Below are 20,885 nucleotides of genomic sequence, written 5' to 3'. Positions count from 1 at the left end.
ATACCAAGGGCAGCCTGACCAGGAGGTGGTGCAGTGGATAGGGCATCATTCTGGGATGCTGAGCATCCAGGTTCAAAATCCTCAGGTCAGCGGCTTGAGCATGGGATCATAGACATGACCCCATGGTTGCTGGCTTTAGCCCAAGGTCACTGGCTTAAGCAAGAGGTCACTGGCTTGGCTGCAGCCCTCCGCTCAAGGCTCATATGAGCAAGCAATCAATGAACAACTAAGGTGCCACAACTAAGAATTGATGCTTCTCATCTCTCTCCCTTCCTGTCTGTCCCTTCAGCTCCCTCTTTCTCTTTCTCTCTCTCTAAAAATAGAAAAAAAAAGGAAATACCATGGCTTTGGGATCTGATACACTGACTGGTAGTCCTACCATGCCATGTGCTGGTCCTATGTCCTTGGGGATGTTACGGAATGTTGCAGAACCACCTCTGACCCTTAGCTTGTTCATCTGCAAAAATGGGTGGTGTGAACAGGTATCTTACAGGGTTTTTTTGAGGATGAAATCAGTTTCTCAATAAATGCCTGGTTCTTTCTTTACATCTGGATGTGTTGAAGGATATTGATAGAAATTAGAGCTCACTGGCAGTTCGGTTTTCAAAGCAGAACAGGTAAGTATGATGGAGCTCATTTGGGGACAGGGAGATAGTTTTTTTGTTTTTTTTTTTTCATTGTGCTCATGGTTATGTGAATGCATGTAAGCTCTGACATCCCTCACTTTCTTTTGTTGTTGTCTTATAGTTTGGGAAGGTGGTAGTGTATGGGATCTTCCCCTTGATACCACGACTTCAGGACCTGCCCTTGAACAACTTCAGCAGATGGAGAAGGCCAAAGCTGCCAAGGTCTGAAACTCATTCTTCCATCCTTTCCAACTGTAGGACATAGGTATTTGTTTATTGATGTCTGTATCTCTAGCTAGCTATACCGTTTTCCATTTTAGTTTACTGCTACTTAACTGGTGGTATAAACACATTCATAGTTTATGAATATATATCTCCAAAAAGACCTTGAACAGAATTAAAATTACAAGGTTAAGTTAAATCAGTTAAGTTAAAATTGACTGGTTGGTTGACACATTAGTGATCATGGTGATATGTATATTTTAGTTACATTAATCATGGTAGAAACACTTTTTACAAATACTAAGACTGTAAGAAAATACCCACTGCATGGCTTATTAGACTGTTGATCTGCAGCTGGAGTTCCCACCTGGAATCTTTATAGTGATATTTGTTTATTCTCTAGTGTCCTGAGACACACAGCTGAAAAGCTCAACATTAATATTAGACCCTGTGTTCCATTCACATCTTCTGGAAGAGTTAGGAATTTAGGGTTTAGCACTTGCTAGAAGAGGATGTGTGTCAACACTTAGTGTCACTGTAGTGATTTCTGGGTTCTCATGCCTCTGAGAGACTTGTTCCTGTTTTATACATTAATGCAGTTTTATCCTGTGAGATGGCAACAGTCTCCGAAGAGTGCCCAGCATGTGGAAAGGATTCATGGTTAGGATCTGTCTCCATAAATGAGAGAAAGTAATTGGGACAGTTCTTGAAGGTGTTCTAGTTCTGCAGTGCTTTGTGCTGGGGACACCTAGATGATGAAGACTACAGGAGCTTGCAGTGTGTGTGTGTGTGTTGGTGGGGGGATGACGGCACTCACGGCGGTCAGGGAAGATCAGGGAAGCATATGGGCTGGCTGCCTAGTTGGAGGGTGGGGGTCAGGAATGGGGACACTTTCAGTGGACAGTAATACCTGAGCTGATTTTTACTTGAAGGACAATAAGATTTGACCCGGATAAAGAGTTTTGTGCAGCCAGAATAGGAGGAAGTAAAATTTAAATTGCAGTTGGAGGAAACACCACCCACAGGTGGTCTCAGAAATGCAGGAGAACATACTGGCCGAGGAGCAGCTAAGTGCTCTGCTCTGGCCTGGAGCCTGGTTGTCTGAGGAGTGAGTGACGAGAGGGCTGAGGAAGGTGAGGCAGCCAGTCATGAGCATCCTTGTGCATCTCGGGTTCACGTTAGGACTTTGTTTCTGAGTGAAGTGTGGTTCAGATTTAAGCCAGGGAGAGGTTTTTGGGTGGAGGTTAGATGTTGAGCTGGGGAATGTGGGTGCAACTGAATTCTGGGAAACCAGGGAGGAGACTCTTAGGAATGTGGATGAGAAAATGAAGGTTTGTCTTCAGATTTTAAAGAATTACATAATTTTCACACCAGCAACCTTATAAAACTGTTGAAACCATGTAGCCACATTGTTAGATCTTCAATCGGAAAGTCTTTTCATGGGGATGAGTAAAGAAATGGCCACCCGAGAGAATTCTTGCATTCCTCTCCTTGGCTGCTTTCTCGTCCACACAGAAATGTATGTGGAGCAAGGAGGTCGGGGAAAGTGGGCGACAGTGCATTCAGCTTAGAAGAGCAGAGCACTGTTCTGACTGCTGTGACCTGTCGGAGCTAGAGCACTTACAGAGCTGGTTTCATCGCTGGGTTGCCGTGGAAGTGACTGAGTGCATGGTGGTGCCTGTGTGTCCCGGCTTCTACCCACAGTACTGGTCAGCGATGTTGGAGTGTTCCTGTGCCTGGCTTCCATTTCTAAATACTCTCGTGTGATCACAGCTAGAGCAGGAGCGGAGAGAGGCAGAAATGCGGGCAAAACGGGAAGAGGAAGAGCGAAAGAGGCAAGAAGAACTCCGAAGACAGCAGGAGGAACTTCTTCGGAGACAGCAGGAGGAAGAAAGGAAAAGGCGGGAGGAAGAAGAGCTCGCCCGAAGGAAACAGGTACTCCCTACTTCTGAGAGCTCTCACCATAGGGTTAGCGTTGAAGGAGGGCTGTCAGGGTAGCGTGCTCGCTCCCCTCATGTCATTGGCCATAGTTCTCCGGGGGATGGTTCACCCAGGGCCAGCAGCAGGAATGGGATTAGGACCTTAGAAGACGCTTCCCTTCAGAAAGAGTGCCTTATCCACTTATGTGCACTGGAGGGATAGTCTTCCATCCTAGTAAAACATTAGAATTGATTTCTTCTGCATATTTCCTAGGGTTTTATAAGCCACTTAGATTTTAGAAGTAACTAAATCTTTGTCCAAGTATTTATAACCAGTGACGTTAATGTTTTTTATGATATTTATATATTTGAGGGGGGGTTCTATTCATGTGCTTGGCCCATTTTATACTGGGATTTTTAGAGATCCCAATGGAAGGAATCCTCTTTGTAACAACCCCAAAGTCTAGCCTTTACCTCACATTTCTTACTTGTAGGAAAATGAAAAAGTCCATGCGAGATTAGGTCAGTCCTTATATTTCTTAGAGTCACACATTAAGCATGTAAGGGCTCCAAGAAGCATTGCAGTAAGGAAATCTGTTTAACTCAGTGATGCTCAGTATTTCCTAAATTAGGACCTTTTTCTGTATACTCAGTATCTAGGGGACACATAGCTTTGCTTAGCACCTCTGGCTAGAGGACTGAATTCCTGCCTCACCAGGCATTTTGGTAGCTGTGTTGGTTTGACCTGTCTATCTCTTAGGTTCTCAGCTGATTAAAAAATGGGGGCTAATGGTAGCAATGGAGAAAACGGAGCCCAAGCCCTAGGTAGTGCTTCTGGGGTACTCAGTAAATGTGGATAATGAAGAAACCATGGTGGGCTTCACAGTGTAATGCTGTTTATGTTTTAAATACAAGTTATTTTAACTCTTAATGTGTCAATTCCTCAACTTACATACGTACTCTGTATACTTTTTACATTTACTGTTAACAGTTTTAGCGGCAGAGAGCCTCTTCCTTTTCAAATTATGGTGTAATATTTTAATCGAAGCCCAAAGTAACACACGCACGCTCTCCCTTTTTTAATGTAGGAGGAGGCCTTACGACGCCAGAGGGAACAAGAGATTGCATTAAGGCGACAGCGAGAAGAGGAAGAGAGGCAGCAGCAAGAAGAAGCTCTCAGGAGACTTGAGGAGCGGAGAAGAGAAGAGGAAGAGAGGCGGAAGCAGGAGGAATTGTTGCGCAAGCAGGTGACCAGATGGCTTACTCATTTCATTGCTACTTGAAGCTGAAAATGAGTGATGAAGGCTCTGGCCGGTAGCTTGGTTGGTTAGAGCATTGCCTGGAAGCAGAGGCTGCTGGTTCTATCCCTGGTCAGGGCACATACAGAAACAGATGTCCCTCCCTCCCTCCCTCCCTCCCTCTCTCTAAAATTAATAAAATAGGCATTTAAAAAAATTACCAGTGAAGAAAGTGTTTAGGTAGCCTATCTTTTTCAGGGTGCTAAAAATTACCAAGAGACCTCAATTACCAAGAGAGACTGGCTTTTCCTACTTTTACAGCCATCTCACAGGTTATAAATACAGAAGCTGAGCAAAATATTAAAGAATCAAAGCAAACAAAACCAGACCAACAGTGGGAAATCCAGAGACATACCATTAAGGAAGGCAGTGTGAGGTTCGCAGGCTGCAGCGAAGGCTGAGGGTACTCCTCAGTTCATCTTTGAAGGGCACAGGCCGTGCAGCCGTCGGCACTGATTCTAGACCAACCTGCCCTTCTGCCATTACCGGTAGATAGTCCGGGACGAGGGAGGGCTGAGGAGAGTTCTTCTGAGAGCGCTTTGGGCCTGTGGGCCACAGGGGTCAGAACCAGGAGCTGACTGGAGTGATCGTGTCATGCGCTTGGGTGCCAGCCTTGGCTGAGGCTTTCCCGGTGATCACATCCCTGCAGGGCCCCAGTGGCTCTTTGCCTCGGTGTCACAACAGTTTCTGGGAGATGTCCCTGCAGCTGGCGCTGATCTCTTGTTCTAGGGGACATTCCTTTTCTGTATAAATTAGCATGTCAATGAAAGTTTTATCCTCTATGAGTGCTGAGCCTTTGTGGCTACTGCAAATATATTTTAAAAGAAAACTTAACTCTACCTTTTGTCATCATAAAGTTTTTGCCTTTCTGTCATCACTTTAGAAGTGACTCAGAGCCACCTGACCAGGCGGTGGCGCAGTGGATAGGGCGTCGAGCTGGGATGCGGAGGACACAGATTCAAGACCCTGAGGTCACCAGCTTGAGTGCAGGCTCATCTGGTTTGAGCAAAGCTCACCAGCTTGAGCCCAAGGTCGCTGGCTTGAGCAAGGGGTTACTCGGTCTGCTGTAACCCCATGATCAAGGCACATATGAGAAAGCAATCAATGAACAACTAAGGTGTTGCAACGAAAAACTGATAATCGATGCTTCTCATCTCTCTCCGTTCCTGTCTGTCTGTCCCTATCTATCCCTCTGTCTGACTCTCTCTCTCTCTCTCTCTCTCTCTCTCTCATCTCTGTAAAAAAAAAAAAAAAGAAGTGACACAGAGCCTGACCAAGTGGTAATGCAGTGGATAGAGCAGGGGTCTCCTAACTGCGGCCCCCGGAGGCCATTTATCCAGCCCCCACCACACTTCCGGAAGGGGCACCTCTTTTATTGGTGTTCAATATCTACATCCTGTGCTCCTGGAGTACTGTATGTGGTGGCAGTGGCGCCGCAAAGTGCGGCAGCGCTTACGTACAGTACTACTTCCGGTGACACGGGACGCATGCATCACGGCTCCTGAAGCACGTCATATCACTTGTTACGGCTAGCAGTGACAAATATGGAACCGGACATTGACCATCTCATTAGCCAAAAGCAGGCCCATAGTTCCCATTGAAATACTGGTCAGTTTGTTGATTTAAATTTACATATTCTTTATTTTAAATATTGTATTTGTTCCTGTTTTGGTTTTTTATTTTAAAATAAGATATGTGCAATGTGCATAGGGATTTGTTCATAGTTTTTTTTATAGTCCGGCCCTCCAACAGTCTGAGGGACAGTGAACTTGGCCCCCTGTGTAAAAAGTTTGGGGACCCCTGGGATAGAACATCAGACTGGGACGCGGAGGACCCAGGTTCGAAACCCCGAGGTTGCCAGCTTGAGCGCGGGCTCATCTGGTTTGAGCAAGGCTCACTAGCTTGAGCCCAAGGTCGCTGGCTTGAGCAGGGAGTCATTTGGTCTGCTGGAGCCCCCCTGGTCAAGGCACGTATGAGAAAGCAATCAACAACTAAGGAGCTGCAATGGAGAATTGATGCTTCTCATCTCTCTCCCTTTCTGCCTGTCTGTCCCTATCCCTCTCTCTGTCTCTGTCACAAAAGAAAAAAAAAAAGTGACTCAGATTTATTTCTGAGAAAACATAGTTGTATTTTGTTCTCTTTTGTTTTTCCTCCTGGGAAGGAAGAGGAGGCTGCCAAATGGGCCCGGGAAGAGGAGGAAGCCCAGCGCCGACTGGAGGAGAGCCGGCTGCGGCTTGAGGAGGAGGCGGCGCGGCTCCGGCATGAGGAGGAGGAGCGGAAACGAAAGGAGCTGGAGCTCCAGCGGCACAAGGAGCTGATGCGCCAGCGGCAGCAGCAGCAGGAGGCCCTGCGGAGGCTGCAGCAGCAGCAGCAGCAGCAGCAGCTGGCACAGATGAAGGTGAAGCCTGGGCTCTGGCTGGCCGGAACCACTGTGGTTTTAAATCTTTTATTTATTTATTTATTTATTTTTTATTCATTTTAGAGAGGAGAGGGAGAGACAGGGAGGGAGAGAGAGAGAGAGAGAGAGAGAGAGAGAGGAGAGACAGAGAGAGAGAAGGGGGGAGGAGCTGGAAGCATCAGCTCCCATATGTGCCTTGACCAGGCAAGCCCAGGGTTTCGAACCGGCGACCTCAGCATTTCCAGGTCGACGCTTTATCCACTGTGCCACCACAGGTCAGACCACTGTGGTTTTAGATCAGTAAAGTGCATGTGCTGCACTCCTGGACTTGATGCTAGGTCTTTATACGAGAGAGGAGTAAGTAGAAGAGGATAGGGCATGAGCAGGGATGCAGGCAGTATGGTCAGTCTCCCGGTTTATAAATTGAGTGCAGCCCAGTAGACATTGGAGTGTCCGCTCTAGCAGTCCCGCACTGCTGAGACGGGTCAGTGGGAGAAGGAACCTGCTCTCTGAGCCCCCAGCCTTCTGTGAGCAGGGCGCAGGAACGTTTCCACGTGTAAACAGGAACCGCCCTACAGGGCTTGAAACAGCTCTGTGGGGGGTGGTTGTTAAAAGTTGGATCGAAGTGATATATGCAACGTGTTTGTGAGTATTCAGAGCATTGCTGCAATAGAAAGTGAAGGCTTCGCTGGCTCAGAGACCAATAAAGAGGGTAGGTGGTGGCAGTAAGAAGGAACGGGAAGGGCCCACAGGACAGAGCTGGACTGAGCGCAGGCAGCAGGACTCGGCGCCTCTGGGTCTGCGGGCCAGCGCGGAAGCTGCGGTGGCTGTCAGGGTGAGCCTCCAGGACTTGGAAAGCAGGGAGCTGCAGACAGTGCTGGGGGCTTAGGAGGGGACGAGCAGGTTTGTGGCACAGTCTGCCAAGAGGCTCAGCGTCCTGTTGTCAGGGGATTCACAGGATAAAGACAAGTCTACAGGAAATTGTAGTGAGTGTGGTGAGAGACAAGTGGCCGTAGGTATTGTTTGTTTTATGACTGGCTGATCAGTGAAGTCCCACTTTCCTCCTCTCCCCAACAGTGAAGCCTGTGCTGCTACCCTTCTGGGGTGCAGTACTGGGTGTGCCCACACACTCTGGGCTCTCGAGGGTTTGGGCAGTCTCTCTTTGATCGTCTCTCTCCACATGCAGCTGTGCAGCTCCACTAATTGCCAGGTGGATTGCTCTGCTGTTCTCAAAAGTGCCCTGGGTGTAAGTTGCTTCCTCCTGATCCATACCGATCTAAATTCTGGCTTCTTTGAAGGGCTACTTTTTGAGGTCAGTGTTTAAGGTTTGTTCTGGTCTCAGAGTGGCTGACAGTTCAGCCTGTTTCTCCAGTGAGTCTGTCTGCCGATCCCCCAGCAGCCTTTTGCCCGGCCTCCCCTGATTTTTTGAAAGTGCTCTTAGGATCAGACTCCTCATTCCCACACTGTTGCAAATGAAGTCACTTCCTTTGGGAAGAAGTCTGGAGCTCTCCATAGTCAAGTCTGTTTCTCCCACCTCCACTCCCAAGCAGAAGTTCCTGTGTCATAGCTCTGAGGCTGGGAACCATGCTGTGCTGTAGGGGGTGAGCCGAGAGGGAGGGGCAGTAGCCTCCGGTCTTTTTGGCTTGTGTTCCTGGTGGCCTTTGGAGCTAGGGCAGTGGCAGGTAGGGCCCTTGTAGTCTTAGAAGAAGGGTAGGGATAAGAGGAGAGCCCCAGCTCTCAGCTGCATTTGCCTGGAATGTAGCCATTGCATCAAGTACCTGGAGTCAGGACGAGATACGCTGATGAGTTCATCCCAGAAGCCGTCCCCCAGCTGCCGGCCGCTGGGAGCAAATGAGGCTTGTGTTCTTGGTGCGTTCCTCTGGGCTGGTTTCTGTCGGCTGGCTGGGCTGGGAGAAAGTGGTCTGGTATGAGCACCACAGACTGTTCTCACCAAGCTGTAGCAGATGTTCTTAAAGAAATGTTTTGTTTGCTAAATTCCCTTGGAAGGATTTCTAGAATCTTTAATTTTTTTCTTTGGAGACAGAGAGAGGGACAGACAGGAAGGGAGAGAGATGAGAAGCATCAAGTCTTCATTGCGGCACCTTAGTTCATTGATTGCTTTCTCATATGTGCCTTGATGGGGGGGCTACAGCAGACCAAGTGACCCCTTGCTCAAGCCAGCGACCTTGGGCTCAAGCTGGTGAGCCTTGCGCAAACCAGGTGAGCCCGCGCTCAAGCTGGCGACCTTGGGGTTTCGAACCTGGGTCCTCCGTGTCCCAGTCTGATGCTTTATCCACTGAGCCACCGCCTGGTCAGGCTAGAATCTCTAAATCTTAAAAAATTTTCCACCAGTTTTGCTGGAGAGCTCCTTGTGCTGTATTATACTGAATGTGAAACAGTCTTTTTTAAATAAAAAATAATGTTGAAAATAAAATAGCAATGTCAGGGCAGAAAAATATAAATTTAAGAAAAGTTTATTGATTTAAGAGAGAGAGACAGGGACAGTAACATCAGTCTGTTCCTGTATGTGCCCTGACTGAGGATCGAACCAGCAACCTCTGTGCTTTGGGACAATGCTCTAACCAGATGAGCTATCCAGCCAGGGTAGGAAAAAAGTAAAACAAATAAATATATATACACAACACACATTCACACAAAACACAATGGAAGGAAGTTAGACATTCGAGAGGGGGTCACAAAGTATGCCAAATCCCCTATTTGCTGCTGGTTTGGGAGAGAATTGTTCTGAAAAGCAAGACTGTGATGAACTGCAGTTTTGGGTGCACTGTTGGTTGAGCTGGAACATGTCCTGAGGCAGCGTTGATGGAGTGTTGGGATGGCATTTCCTACTCGCAGATAAGATTTAAGGAAAAGGACAGCCCTCTGTAGGCATTTGTCTGCCCTGTGAAGACTTGGATTTTGTGCTTTACTGCAGAGAGCAGACCTGGGAATCAGGAGCGAAAGAATTGTGCAGTGTGTTTTGGAACAGCAGTGGGAAGGATCTCAGGGGTGCCTTGGGGGGATGGCCATTTCAGGTGCTGCGCCTCTTCCTGGTGTTGGCCTAGGTTCTGTGGACCAGGACTGGGCAAGGAGGGGGGGGGAGATTGGTTCCTGGGTGCTGTGGGGTGACACATCCGCTGGGATTTTAGACATCAGTGGTTACCAGCTGTTTGTCCGCTTCAGAATTACAAAAGTATCTAAAAGCTATGGCCTCATCTTTGGCTCTTCTGATTCATCAAGTGTAGGGCCAGGGCATCTGCATTTTTACATGTCTTCCCACGTGATGCTGCCTTATTTGATCTTGATAGCACCTTTCAATGGGTCATTTCCAGTGAAAGCATTTGTTTGTGCTCAGCTTTGTGGACCTAGTCCCCCATCTTTGTCTTAGTCTCCCTTTGCACCCCTCCTCCACTCCAGCACAGGTGCACTTTGAGAGAAGCACCCCTCTTATCAGTTAGATTGGTCAAACACTGTTCATGGGTGATTTGTTATGATCAGTAGTATTGAGTGTACACATTTGGAGAGCTGCTTGATAATATCAGTTGGAACTGTTTATGACACTTTACCCTATCAGTTCTAATGTTAGAGATTTCTGCTATGGAGCCATTGTTTGGGGGGCCATTGGAACATTTTGTTTTGTTTTGGTCCATGTTCATGTATTATTTTAAGTCTGTTTAGATTTGTTTTTATTTGTTTTTAACATCTATAATATCTCTCAAAATTAGAATGCATCGTTTTCTGGCTTGGCAGAGTAAGGGATTCTCTTGAGCACTCAGGCTTTTAAGAACACTACAGTATTCAGAACCCAGATATTTGCACTCTATTTTAGTCCATAATTTTAAGGGATAGGAAAATAGAATTATTGATTAAAAGCAGCGTAGTGCTCATGACTAGAAGCTATAGTTTGGTTAATACTCTTTCATGAAAGACTGAGAATTATGCCTGGCATCTCCCATTAGCTGTCCACCTCAGCTCTCCCTTTAGAAACCTTTGTCCTTACCCCTTCACTAGAAAGTCACATATCATTTCCTTTATTGCCTTCTTGGATTAAAAATTTAGTGTTTTTTTTACTTGTTCCCCTGTATGTCTTCATATTGCTATATGTCAGTGCCAGATATAACAAATAGGCAATCCCCAAATGGAAGAGCAAATAAAAATATTGTATGTATTTCCAGTTGTTTTAAAATAAGCTTAGGTTTGGAGTAGTGGCAGAAAATTGCAGTAAAGAAGTCAGCTGACTGGGAGCATATATGGAGAGCGAAGACAGGAGGAAACCTGAGTGTTCTGCTTGTACACGGTACAGTGTTGCCTCTTTGATTGCGCCCACACTTCCTCATGCACTCTTCTGCCTTCCCTCTCTGTTAGCTTCCCTCTTCTTCAACGTGGGGCCAGCAGTCCAATACAACAGCATGTCAGTCCCAGGCAACGTTGTCATTGGCTGAAATCCAAAAACTGGAAGAGGAGCGAGAACGGCAGCTTCGGGAAGAGGTAAAGTTCAAAAGTTTAACGTGTTCCGGTCCAGCAGCATCCCAGAATAGCTCGTGTGCAGTTAGTGTCAAGTTACTACGGTCAGGTTACCATGTGTCTGAATTGCATGTTCATTATTAAACTCTTTTGCTTATTATTTGGTCATTCTAGCAAATAAGAAGGATCTAACAGGAGTAACATTAAGGTTAGATAACATAAGTATCCAGTTATCATAAACATTTTAACATTATCTCTTGAGAGACTAGCCCATGGGCGTTTTAGAATTGTGGCTGAGTTTTATGTGGCTATCCTTTTGTAAATTTGATATTTAGAATGCTGAATACATTTTCTTCTAAAGTAGGGGTCTCAAACTCGGGCCCGCGGGCCGCATGCGGCCCACCCACCAATTTTGTGCGGCCGCAGACTGGCCCACAGACTAATCCACGAAGTTTGATTAGTCTGCGGGCCGCACAAAATTGGTGGGTGGGCCGCATGCGGCCTGTGGGCCGCGAGTTTGAGACCCCTGTTCTAAAGGATTAGGTTTCCTGTCTGGTCTAGAAAACTAAAATATGCCAATATAAGAAATTAAATCTCTGCTTATAAGTCTGTATCCTGCACTAGTTGTAAGTTGGTATCTTTAGAATATGAAGGGTACAAAAGAGTGAAAAGATATGGAGGAAGAGAATACAGTTGTGGTTTATTTTGTTGTTGTTTTTTTTTAAGAGGGAGGGACAGAGGGAGAGGCAGGAAGGGAGAGAGATGAGAAGCATCAGTTCTTCATTGCGGCACCTTAGTTGTTCATTGATTGCTTTCTCATATGTGCCCTGACCAGGAGGCTACAGTAGAGCGAGTGACCCCTTGCTCAAGCCAGTGACCTTGGGTTCAAGCCAGCAACACTAAACTGATGCTGGTGATCTCGGGGTTTTGAACCTGGGTTCTCTGCGTCCCAGGCCGACATTCTATCTACTGTGCCACCACCTGGTCAGGTAATATAGTTTTTGATAAAGATTAATGGTTCGGTTCAGTATGCATTAGGAGCCATATTCATCCATCCTTCCATCCCTCCCATATTCGCTGAGTGTCTTCTCAGTTATAGTTATAGCTGGGAATATAGCTGAGTCTAAAACAGACAAAATTCTCTGCTTTTATAAAGCGTGCCCTCTCACTGAGGGGAGATGGACAGTGCAGGGTGTCTGTGGTAGTGATTGTCTGGTGTTAGCAAGTGCTGTCTGGGGGGCTCTGAAGAAGTAGTGGAGGGTCGCGGAGTCTCGAAGAGTGCTGCATGTGGATATGATTGAGGCAGAGCAGTCAGTTGGTCTCCCAGAATTCAAGTTGTCATTTTTGGATTAGAGTGGTGTCATTCATGGAAGGCCGTGGGTGCACAGAGAGACATGGGAGTTGTCTGTACATAGCCCCACACAGTGTACTCATCACACAGGTTAAAATGTGTCATCTTTAAAATTACCTTATTTCCCACCTTCTTCAAAAATAAAAAGACTGAACTTAACCTGAATCATTTATTTTATTTTTTATTTTTTGTATTTTTCTGAAGTTGGAAACAGGGAGGCAGTCAGACTCCTGCATGTGCCTCACCGTGATCCACATGGCATGCCCACCAGGGGGTGATGCTGTGTTGCAAACAGAGCCACTCTAGTGCCTGAGGCAGAAGCCATAGAGCCATCCTCAGCGCCCAGACCATCTTTGCTCCAATGGAGCCTTGGCTGCGGGAGGGGAAGAGAGAGACAGAGAGGAAGGAGAGGGGGAGGGGTGGAGAAGCAGATGGGCGCCTCTCCTCTGTGCCCTGGCTGGGAATTGAACCCGGGTCCCCTGCACGCCAGGCCGATGCTCCACCACTGAGTCAACTGGCCAGGGCCCTGAATCATTTATTTTTTTTAAAAAGCTTATCAACAAATGGATGCACATTAAAGTATATATATCATCTCCCTTCAAGGCTAGAAATTGTTACATAATTTTGGTCTCTGGTAGATGAAAAATAGTAATAGTGGTCATCAGAGTTAGAACCACAGGTGGTGTTCATCTTTGTCAGAAGTTAATTATTGCCTCACTTTTATTTGATTAAGTTTCTTTGAATCATTATGTCTTTGTGCACTCTTTAGAAGGTGTGAAGTGCCACTCAATAGACATTTCTCACACAGGGAAACATAAGATAATTTTATTTCATTCTTTCCCGGAGGCATTCTGTCCAGGACCTGCTACCTGTTCAAATCTGGGTGGCCGTGGCACAGCTGTTCCCTTTTTCTTGAGTGTTAGTTGCATGTTGCTCTCCTGGGCCTTTTTTTTTTTTTTTTGAGAGAAAGACAGGAAAGGAGAGAGGGAGGAGAGAGATGAGAAGCATCAACTCATAGTTGCTTCACTTTAGTTCATTGATTGCTTCTTATATGTGCCTTGTTGAGGGGGGCAGGGTCTCCAACTGAGCTAATGACTTTGGGATTATGTCGATATCGTGTTTAAGCCTAGGAGCCCATACTCTAATTGTGACTTCGGGGTTTCGAACCGGGGACCTCACTGTCCCAGGTAGAGGCTCTGTCTACTATGCCATCATTGGTCATGCTCTTCTGGAATGAATTTGATTTTCTCCTATTTTCTTTCCTGTTTTTCTTTTGTCTTTTCTGTTTTTGACAGGTCATTTCTCTTTCATCTTTCAGTCCTCCTATTGAACTTCTAACATGTGTTGCCTTACTTTAAATTTTTCTAAGTTCTTGTGTTTTTATAACCTCTTACTTTTGTTTCATGGAATGCACCATCTTACCTTTCTAAGAGTATTGTGTACTGATGACAATTTTTTTAAAAGTGAGCTCCTATTTTCCTGTCTTGTTTCTGTTTCCACTGAATTTTTTTTTTTTTTTTTTTTGGTTTTTGGCTTTCATTTTAGAAGCTTATGTCAAATTGGACTTGGGCTATTTGTTCGTATTTAGGAGGAATAAGCACTAGAAAGCTGCTTAGAGGTTCTTGTATGTACAGTACCGTGGTGGGCTTCGCTCTAATGGTCTAGCTGGGCTGTTCTGTTGAGGGTCCCCCATCTGTTGGTATCTGTAGGTGTACTCTTTTGTTGGGTCTCCTTCCCCATGGAGTAATCACTCAGTCTGGCTAAGCCTCTCCAAAGAGGAAACTTCCAGCTTTTCCTGGGGAGAGGAGAGAGTGGAGAGGGGAGAAAGCTGCCCGTTGTGTCGGGCGGGATGGGCAGTCCGGGTTCCATCACTGCTCTTCATCCCTCTATCTGAGATACCACCTGCATCCCAGGCAGGGAGTGGGCTCGTGTCTGAGCTCTCTTTACTTCTGTTTCAGCTCACTGGGTCTCACACGGGCTATTGTGTCTGTCTGTTGTCCAGCTTTTTACGTTTTATTGATTTATTTGTCCTTATAGGTTTGTGCTTTAAGACAATTTTTTTCCTGTTATTGTGTTAGGGCTTTAGGAAGTAAACATGTATTTCATTTCTATGCTTGACCAGAAGCCCTTCTTAATTTTTACGAGGTAATTCTGAATTTGGTCCTTTTCTTTCCCCTTAGTAGCTTCGGCAGGTTGTCTTTATTCGCAGCACAGGCGCTATGTCGGGCGCTTACTTTGGTAAAGCTACTGTATATGTACCTTCCATTTAGTGTAGTAGACGTTGTAACTGTGGTTCTCACCTGGAATCCTGAGCTAGCTCCGCTTTCCCTGCAACAGCAGAGGCGCCAGCAGAGGGACTTGATGAAGGCCCTCCAGCAGCAGCAGCAGCAGCAGCAGCAGAAACTCTCAGGCTGGGGGAACGTTAGCAAACCTGCAGGAACCGCCAAGTCGCTCCTGGAGATCCAGCAGGAAGAAGCCAGGCAGATGCAGAAACAGCAGCAGCAGCAGCACCAGCAGCCAAACAGAGCCCGGAATAGTACGGTGGGTCTGTTTTCCTAAGCAGTCCTTCTGCAGATGGCTGTTGCCATGATAAGTTTACCTTTTGTAGACTCTCTCTCTTTGTCTTTTTAATATTGTTAACTGTAATCATTTGTCCCTTTTTCTTTAACAGCATTCCAACCTGCACAACAGCATTGGGAATTCTGTCTGGGGCTCTATAAACACTGGTCCCTCGAACCAGTGGGCGTCTGACCTGGTCAGTAGTATCTGGAGTAATGCTGACACTAAAAACTCCAACATGGGATTCTGGGATGATGCAGTGAAAGAGGTGGGACCTAGGAACTCCACGAATAAAAATAAAAACAACGCCAGTCTCAGGTAGGGCTCAGGGTGACCAGACCTCTGCTCCTGGGTGGGGATTGGGTGGGCAGGGAAAGGAAGGTGTTTAATTTCTGTGTATTTCCATCTGTGCCCAGGCACATGAGGCCCTGGTTTGGGGATTGGTTTCTTCCCCCTGGAAACATCTGTATTATCATTCGGGGCTCCTCCTGCTGCTGGGCACTTAGTCCATTGTCACGTGGTAGCCACTTAATAAATGTTAGAAATAGTGTGTGTTGTTGAACAGTTCTCCAAGGCAATTTCTAGCATTTTTCTCTAAATTTATATTTTCAAGTTACTTATACTTTATATTTTCAAGTTACTTATACTGAGTGTTATAAACATCTTTGCAATGGCCTTAAACCTGTTTATTTTTATGGTGTTAGTTACCTTTCACTTTCATCTTTGTTGTTGAATGAGCATGGGTTTCAGTGTTAAATACACGAACTGAAATTTCAGCACTACCACTTATTAGCTATGTGACCTTGGGCAGAAGGGAATCTGGTTGAGCCTGAGTTGCCTCATCTGTAAAATGAAGATAAGGGCAACTTGTGGGTGTAGTTGTAAAATTAAATGAGTACATGTGAAGTAGTTAGGTGCCTGGCACATAGCAGCTACTTAATAAATGGTAGTGTTGTCAGATTGTTTCTTCTCAGGTGAGGGCCTAATGTGCTATGAATGAGATGCTAAGTATCATATCTGCCCGTTGTAGAGCACTGTGTTTTAGCCTTTATGTGCAGTGTCTCACTATTCCTTACGATAACCCAAAGAAGTATTAGTAGCATTTTACAGATGAGAAAACCGAGGCTTAGCAAAATTAAAAACTTAACAAAGCATACATAGGAAGAATTTAAGTATTTCTCTGAAAGAAAGCCCTATATTCACAAACTAGAATGTATTGGCTAAGGCTAGATTTGAATTTTTGCAGCCAAGCATTGAATTATTATTGGATAGGAATCCACTTGTCAAGACAGTATATATGGTGTTGTAGTGTAATTGTATAGTAATAGTTTCTGGGAATATAATGTCGTCCTGTTGTTTTGCTTTAGTAAATCTGTAGGTGTGTCTAACCGGCAGAATAAGAAAGTAGAAGAAGAAGAAAAGTTGCTGAAGCTCTTTCAGGGAGTAAATAAAGCCCAAGATGGATTTACTCAGTGGTGTGAACAGATGCTTCATGCCCTTAATACGGCAAATAATTTGGATGGTAAGAATCGGGAAGGGAAACCCAGCATGTGGGATGGCAGAGCAGGACCCACAAAGAAGTTGGCAAACTTGAGTGATCTAATGGAGGTCGAGTCCTGCACCTACCATAAGAACTTTGGCTCTTTATTCATGTTATATATAATATTACTTGTAACAGAAGTCCTATAATATGGTGCTCAAATAGGTCATCTAAGGTTGCAAAAAAGAAAGTGCTATCTCAGGATGTCTTACGAGGTACAGAACAGAGGCAGTCATGGTCCCATACTGCGCATTTTGTTTTTAAATCATCAGGTTTATTGTTTTGTTGTTTTGTTTTTTTTACAGAGACAGAGAGAGAGTCAGAGAGAGGGATAGGTAGGGACAGACAGACAGGAATGGAGAGAGATGAGAAGCATCAATCATCAGTTTTTTGTTGTGACACCTTAGTTGTTCATTGATTGCTCTCTCATATGTGCCCTGACCGTGGGCCTTCAGCAGACCCTTGCTCAAGCCAGAGACCTCGGGTCCAAGCTGGTGTGCTTTTGCTCAAACCAGATGAGCCCGCGCTCAAACCAGATGAGCCCGCGCTCAAACTGGCGACCTTGGGGTCTCGAACCTGGGTCCTCGGCCTCCCAGTCCAAAGCTCTATTCACTGCGCCACCGCCTAGTCAGGCCCATACTGCGCATTTTATGAGTAACATTGCCAGCCAGGCCAAATCCAAAGGAAGGTAACTGTCATGGTGGGGACAGAGGTCAACCTGGGCAAGAGAAGGTTGAGGTAATGTGTGATCTCTTCTGTTCCTGCCTTTGGGGCAGAGTGGGAATTGTATGACAGTCAGTAGACTTAATTTTGTGTAGGATAAAACTAGAACCAGTATGTAGAAGTGAAAAGGTTTCAGCACAGTTTGAAGAAGAACCTGTTAGCTGTTCATAAAGAGAACTTGTCTGCCTTAGGTAGAAGTGAGTCCCTTCCTCACCTCCAAATGTTTGAGCAGAGGCAGTAGGCTTGGTGTGGGGAATTCCCATAGCTAATAGCCTATTCCCATAGCTCAGGGGTCCCCAAACTTTTTATACAGGGGGCCAGTTCACTGTCCCTCAGACCGTTGGAGGGCCGGACTATAAAAAAAACTATGAACAAATCCCTATGCACACTGCACATATCATTTTAAAGTAAAAAAACAAAACGGGAACAAATACAATATTTAAAATAAAGAACAAGTAAATTTAAATCAATAAACTGACCAGTATTTCAATGGGGCCTGCTTTTGGCTAATGAGATGGTCAATGTGCTCCTCTCACTGACCACCAATGAAAGAGGTGCCCCTTCCGGAAGTGCGGTGGGGGCCGGATAAATGGCCTCAGGGGGCCGCATGTGGCCTGCGGGCCATGGTTTGGGGACCCCTGCCATAGCTAATAGCTCTGATGTCTTATCTAAAACTAAGGATCTTCAGAAAACAGAACATTGAAGGCATTGAAGGGCTCTTTGCAACATTGTAATAATACCTAGTGTTCTAAAAGAGCCAGAGAAAACAATAGTAAATAATAACAATGGCTACCATCCATTAAGCACCTACCATGTGCTAGGCACTTTCTAGGGGCTAAGGTATGCGTATCCCAGTTACTTAGTTTTTGCAATTTATAAACTACGTTTACAATGTAGATGATGTTTTAAACGCCCCATTTTATAAATTAGATAATGGAGGCTCAGGATGGCTAAGTAACTCATCAAGGTCACACAGCCAGCAAATTCCAGAGTCAGATTTTAAACCCATGCTTGTCAAACTGATACTTACACTGTCCTACACCACTCTGCTTGATTTCCTTCTAAATGTGTATGTGATGTGTCAGTGACCTGAAAGGCGGGTATGGCTGTATCATTAGTATGTGTCACGGTGCCTGCTAAATGTCAGAGCACTTAAGTATTGTTTGAATTTAAGAAAAAGCATTGACCCCAAAATAACTTTAGTCTTAGGCAAGTAATTGTTTCAATTGATACAGCATTCAGGGAAGCTAAGCATGTCTTTGTTTGACTCTAGTCTATTTCAGATAATTTGAGACATTGCAATGATAGCATACATTTTTTTATTTCTAAAGTTAGGTAAAAGATATTTAAGACAATACCTTTTAAGTTTCCGTCATTCAATGTCAGTGTTGGGTGTGACATTATATTAAAAACTGAAACTGATTTTTTTTTTGTATATGGTATTTTACTATTACTCTTTATGTCTTCTCCCTGCTCATGTTGTAGTTCCCACGTTCGTCTCTTTCCTAAAAGAAGTAGAATCTCCTTATGAGGTCCATGATTATATAAGGGCCTATTTAGGAGACACTTCTGAGGCCAAGGAGTTTGCCAAGCAGTTCCTCGAGCGCCGTGCCAAACAGAAAGCCAACCAGAGGCAGCAGCAACAGCCGCAGCAGCCGCCGCAACAGCCGCCGCAGGTACGTGGTGGCAGTGAGCGCAGGCCCCTTGCCCGAGCGTTCCTTCCCATGCGAAAATACTGAGCAGCCAGGGAGATGGAAAGTAAAGCAGAGGTACCGGGTTTGCACATCAAATGACCGAAGCTATGTAAAATGTGGTAGATGTGCTATTCTAAAATGACGTCTCCAGCAACCTTGGCAAACTTCTCAGAGAGCACGTAGAACCATGCAGCCTCTATTAGGTGCCCCGCCCGCCCTGTTACTCTTGGTTCAGGTACACGTCTCAGGCCCAGAACACTGGTTTTGAACAGTTGAAGCCTACAAAGGTGAGCTCTCCGACGCTCAGGTTCCACTTTCCGCGGCCCCAGCAGTTCCCCGTTTCCGTGGGGAGGTTGAAGGTACAGTCAGTCTCGGTACTCCTGGGAGTGTGCTCTGCAGAGTTGCTGCCAACACGGAGGTGGCAGAGGGTAAATAGAGGGCTCGCTCTCTGTGAACCGCTGGCCACATTTTTGTCAGCTGATCAGTGTGTAACCTTGTTTATGTGTTTCTCTTTCAAGGTGCTTTATTTAATATAGAGGGTTGTGCAGTAGTAGGTTTACAGTTGTGAGTATGCACGACGCAGTTTATTCTTACATGATTATTTTTGCATTATTTATTTGTGCAGCTGTCCCCCACTGTTGCCCAGCCCTGTATTGTTGATGACTGAGCTCCCAGCCAGCAGCACCTAACTCAGGCCTGAATGAGGCTCAGCTCAACACACGCGCTTTGTGCACAAGGCACAGCACAGCTCCTTGTGTTGAAAAAAACTAGACAGCATTTACCATTGTGGGCTGTTTAAACAACAAAACCAGCAACAGAAAGGACAAAAGTGTGAAAAACATGACAGTAAATAGGCTGGAAAAGGTGCTTGTCTACACTGTGAGAGCTGAGACGAGAGGGCAGGGTGTTGCTCTGACCTGCCTTGCCTGGGAGTGTGCGCCTTGGATGAGTCGGATTCTTCACCGCTCAGTGGCTCAGTGTGTGTGCGTGCTCAGAGTGATGCCAGAAGCTCTGCTCCTCTTGGTTTGGGGATTACAGACAAATTGCAGTGAGTGCAGTAGTCCCCCCTTATCCTCGGGGGCTATGTTGTAAGACCCCCAAGGGGATGCCTAAAACTGCATAGTACTGAACCCCATATATACCGTTTTTCTCCTGTGCCTCCATACCTAGCACAGTAAGAGAGTAATAACAAGTGAAACAGAGCAATTATAGCAGTATACTCTAGTAAAAGTTACATGAAGATGCTGTCTCTGTCTCTCGGATGACAGCACTAGTTACTAAGTGACTGTCAGGCGGGTAGTATGTACACAGCATGGCTCTGGGGACAGAGATGATCTGTGTCTAGGGCGGGGTTGAGTTGGATGGTAAGGTTTAACACACTACTCAGGACAGCATGCAGTTTAAAACTTATGAATTGTTCACTGCTGGGATTTTCCATTTCATATATTTGGACTGTGGTTGACTGCTGAAACCACGGAAAACAAAACCGTGGATAAGGGTGGACCTCTAGCGAATTGATTCACAAATGTGGAATCAGTGAATGAGGACAATTGGTTGTACAAGTGTTTGGAAAGAAAAATTGGCACAGCTCAGGGAGAGGCTTAGGAGTATTCATCTTCGTTAATCACATAATTCCTCTACTAGAGATAATGTTTGTTGTACAGGTCACTTCTGGGATCTGTAAGATACAGTGAGGCACAGGGCAGTTGGGTGATGGGCCAGCGGGGGTCCACTGAAGGCAAGTGAAAGGTGTGAAACAAACAGCACTAGGAAAGATATTTTGAGCAATCAGAAGAGAAGACATTATATAGCAGTCCACAGCTCTTTGCCCTGGCAGAGTGGCTGACCCTGTGCTGACATGGGCAGGTGAGGAGCCAGGGTGCACTTTCTCACTGCTAGGCCTTCACTGAGTTCTCACTGCTGGTTCACTGAGTCTTTTAGATTTTTTATTTATTGATTTAATAGAGAGAGGAGGGATAGGGAGCAAGAAGTATCAACTCATAGCTGCTTCCCTTTAGTTCGTTGGTTGCTTGTCGTATGTTCCTTGACCGGGCAAGCCCAGGGCTTCAAACCAGCGACCTCAGTATTCCA

At 45.7% G+C, this 20,885-nt stretch overlaps 1 protein-coding gene across 5 annotated transcripts in view; it reads left to right on the top strand.

The window, feature by feature from the left end:
* Nucleotides 1-20,885, top strand: part of GIGYF2 (GRB10 interacting GYF protein 2) — a 138,427-nt gene that overhangs the window by 112,872 nt on the left and 4,670 nt on the right. For 3 of the 5 annotated variants that reach the window (XM_066233498.1, XM_066233495.1, XM_066233496.1), the window contains 9 exons: nt 748-848; nt 2,622-2,783; nt 3,856-4,014; nt 6,227-6,463; nt 10,829-10,951; nt 14,616-14,819; nt 14,950-15,155; nt 16,205-16,359; nt 18,586-18,776. In XM_066233498.1, coding sequence (XP_066089595.1) covers nt 748-848; nt 2,622-2,783; nt 3,856-4,014; nt 6,227-6,463; nt 10,829-10,951; nt 14,616-14,819; nt 14,950-15,155; nt 16,205-16,359; nt 18,586-18,776 — 1,538 coding nt within the window. The remainder of the gene's footprint in view (nt 1-747; nt 849-2,621; nt 2,784-3,855; nt 4,015-6,226; nt 6,464-10,828; nt 10,952-14,615; nt 14,820-14,949; nt 15,156-16,204; nt 16,360-18,585; nt 18,777-20,885) is intronic. The other 2 variants (XM_066233497.1, XM_066233499.1) reach the window with 2 other exon arrangements.

This window comes from Saccopteryx bilineata, chromosome 5, assembly GCF_036850765.1.
Source record: "Saccopteryx bilineata isolate mSacBil1 chromosome 5, mSacBil1_pri_phased_curated, whole genome shotgun sequence".
NCBI lineage: Eukaryota > Metazoa > Chordata > Mammalia > Chiroptera > Emballonuridae > Saccopteryx > Saccopteryx bilineata.
This window is presented reverse-complemented; position numbering and strand designations above follow the sequence as displayed.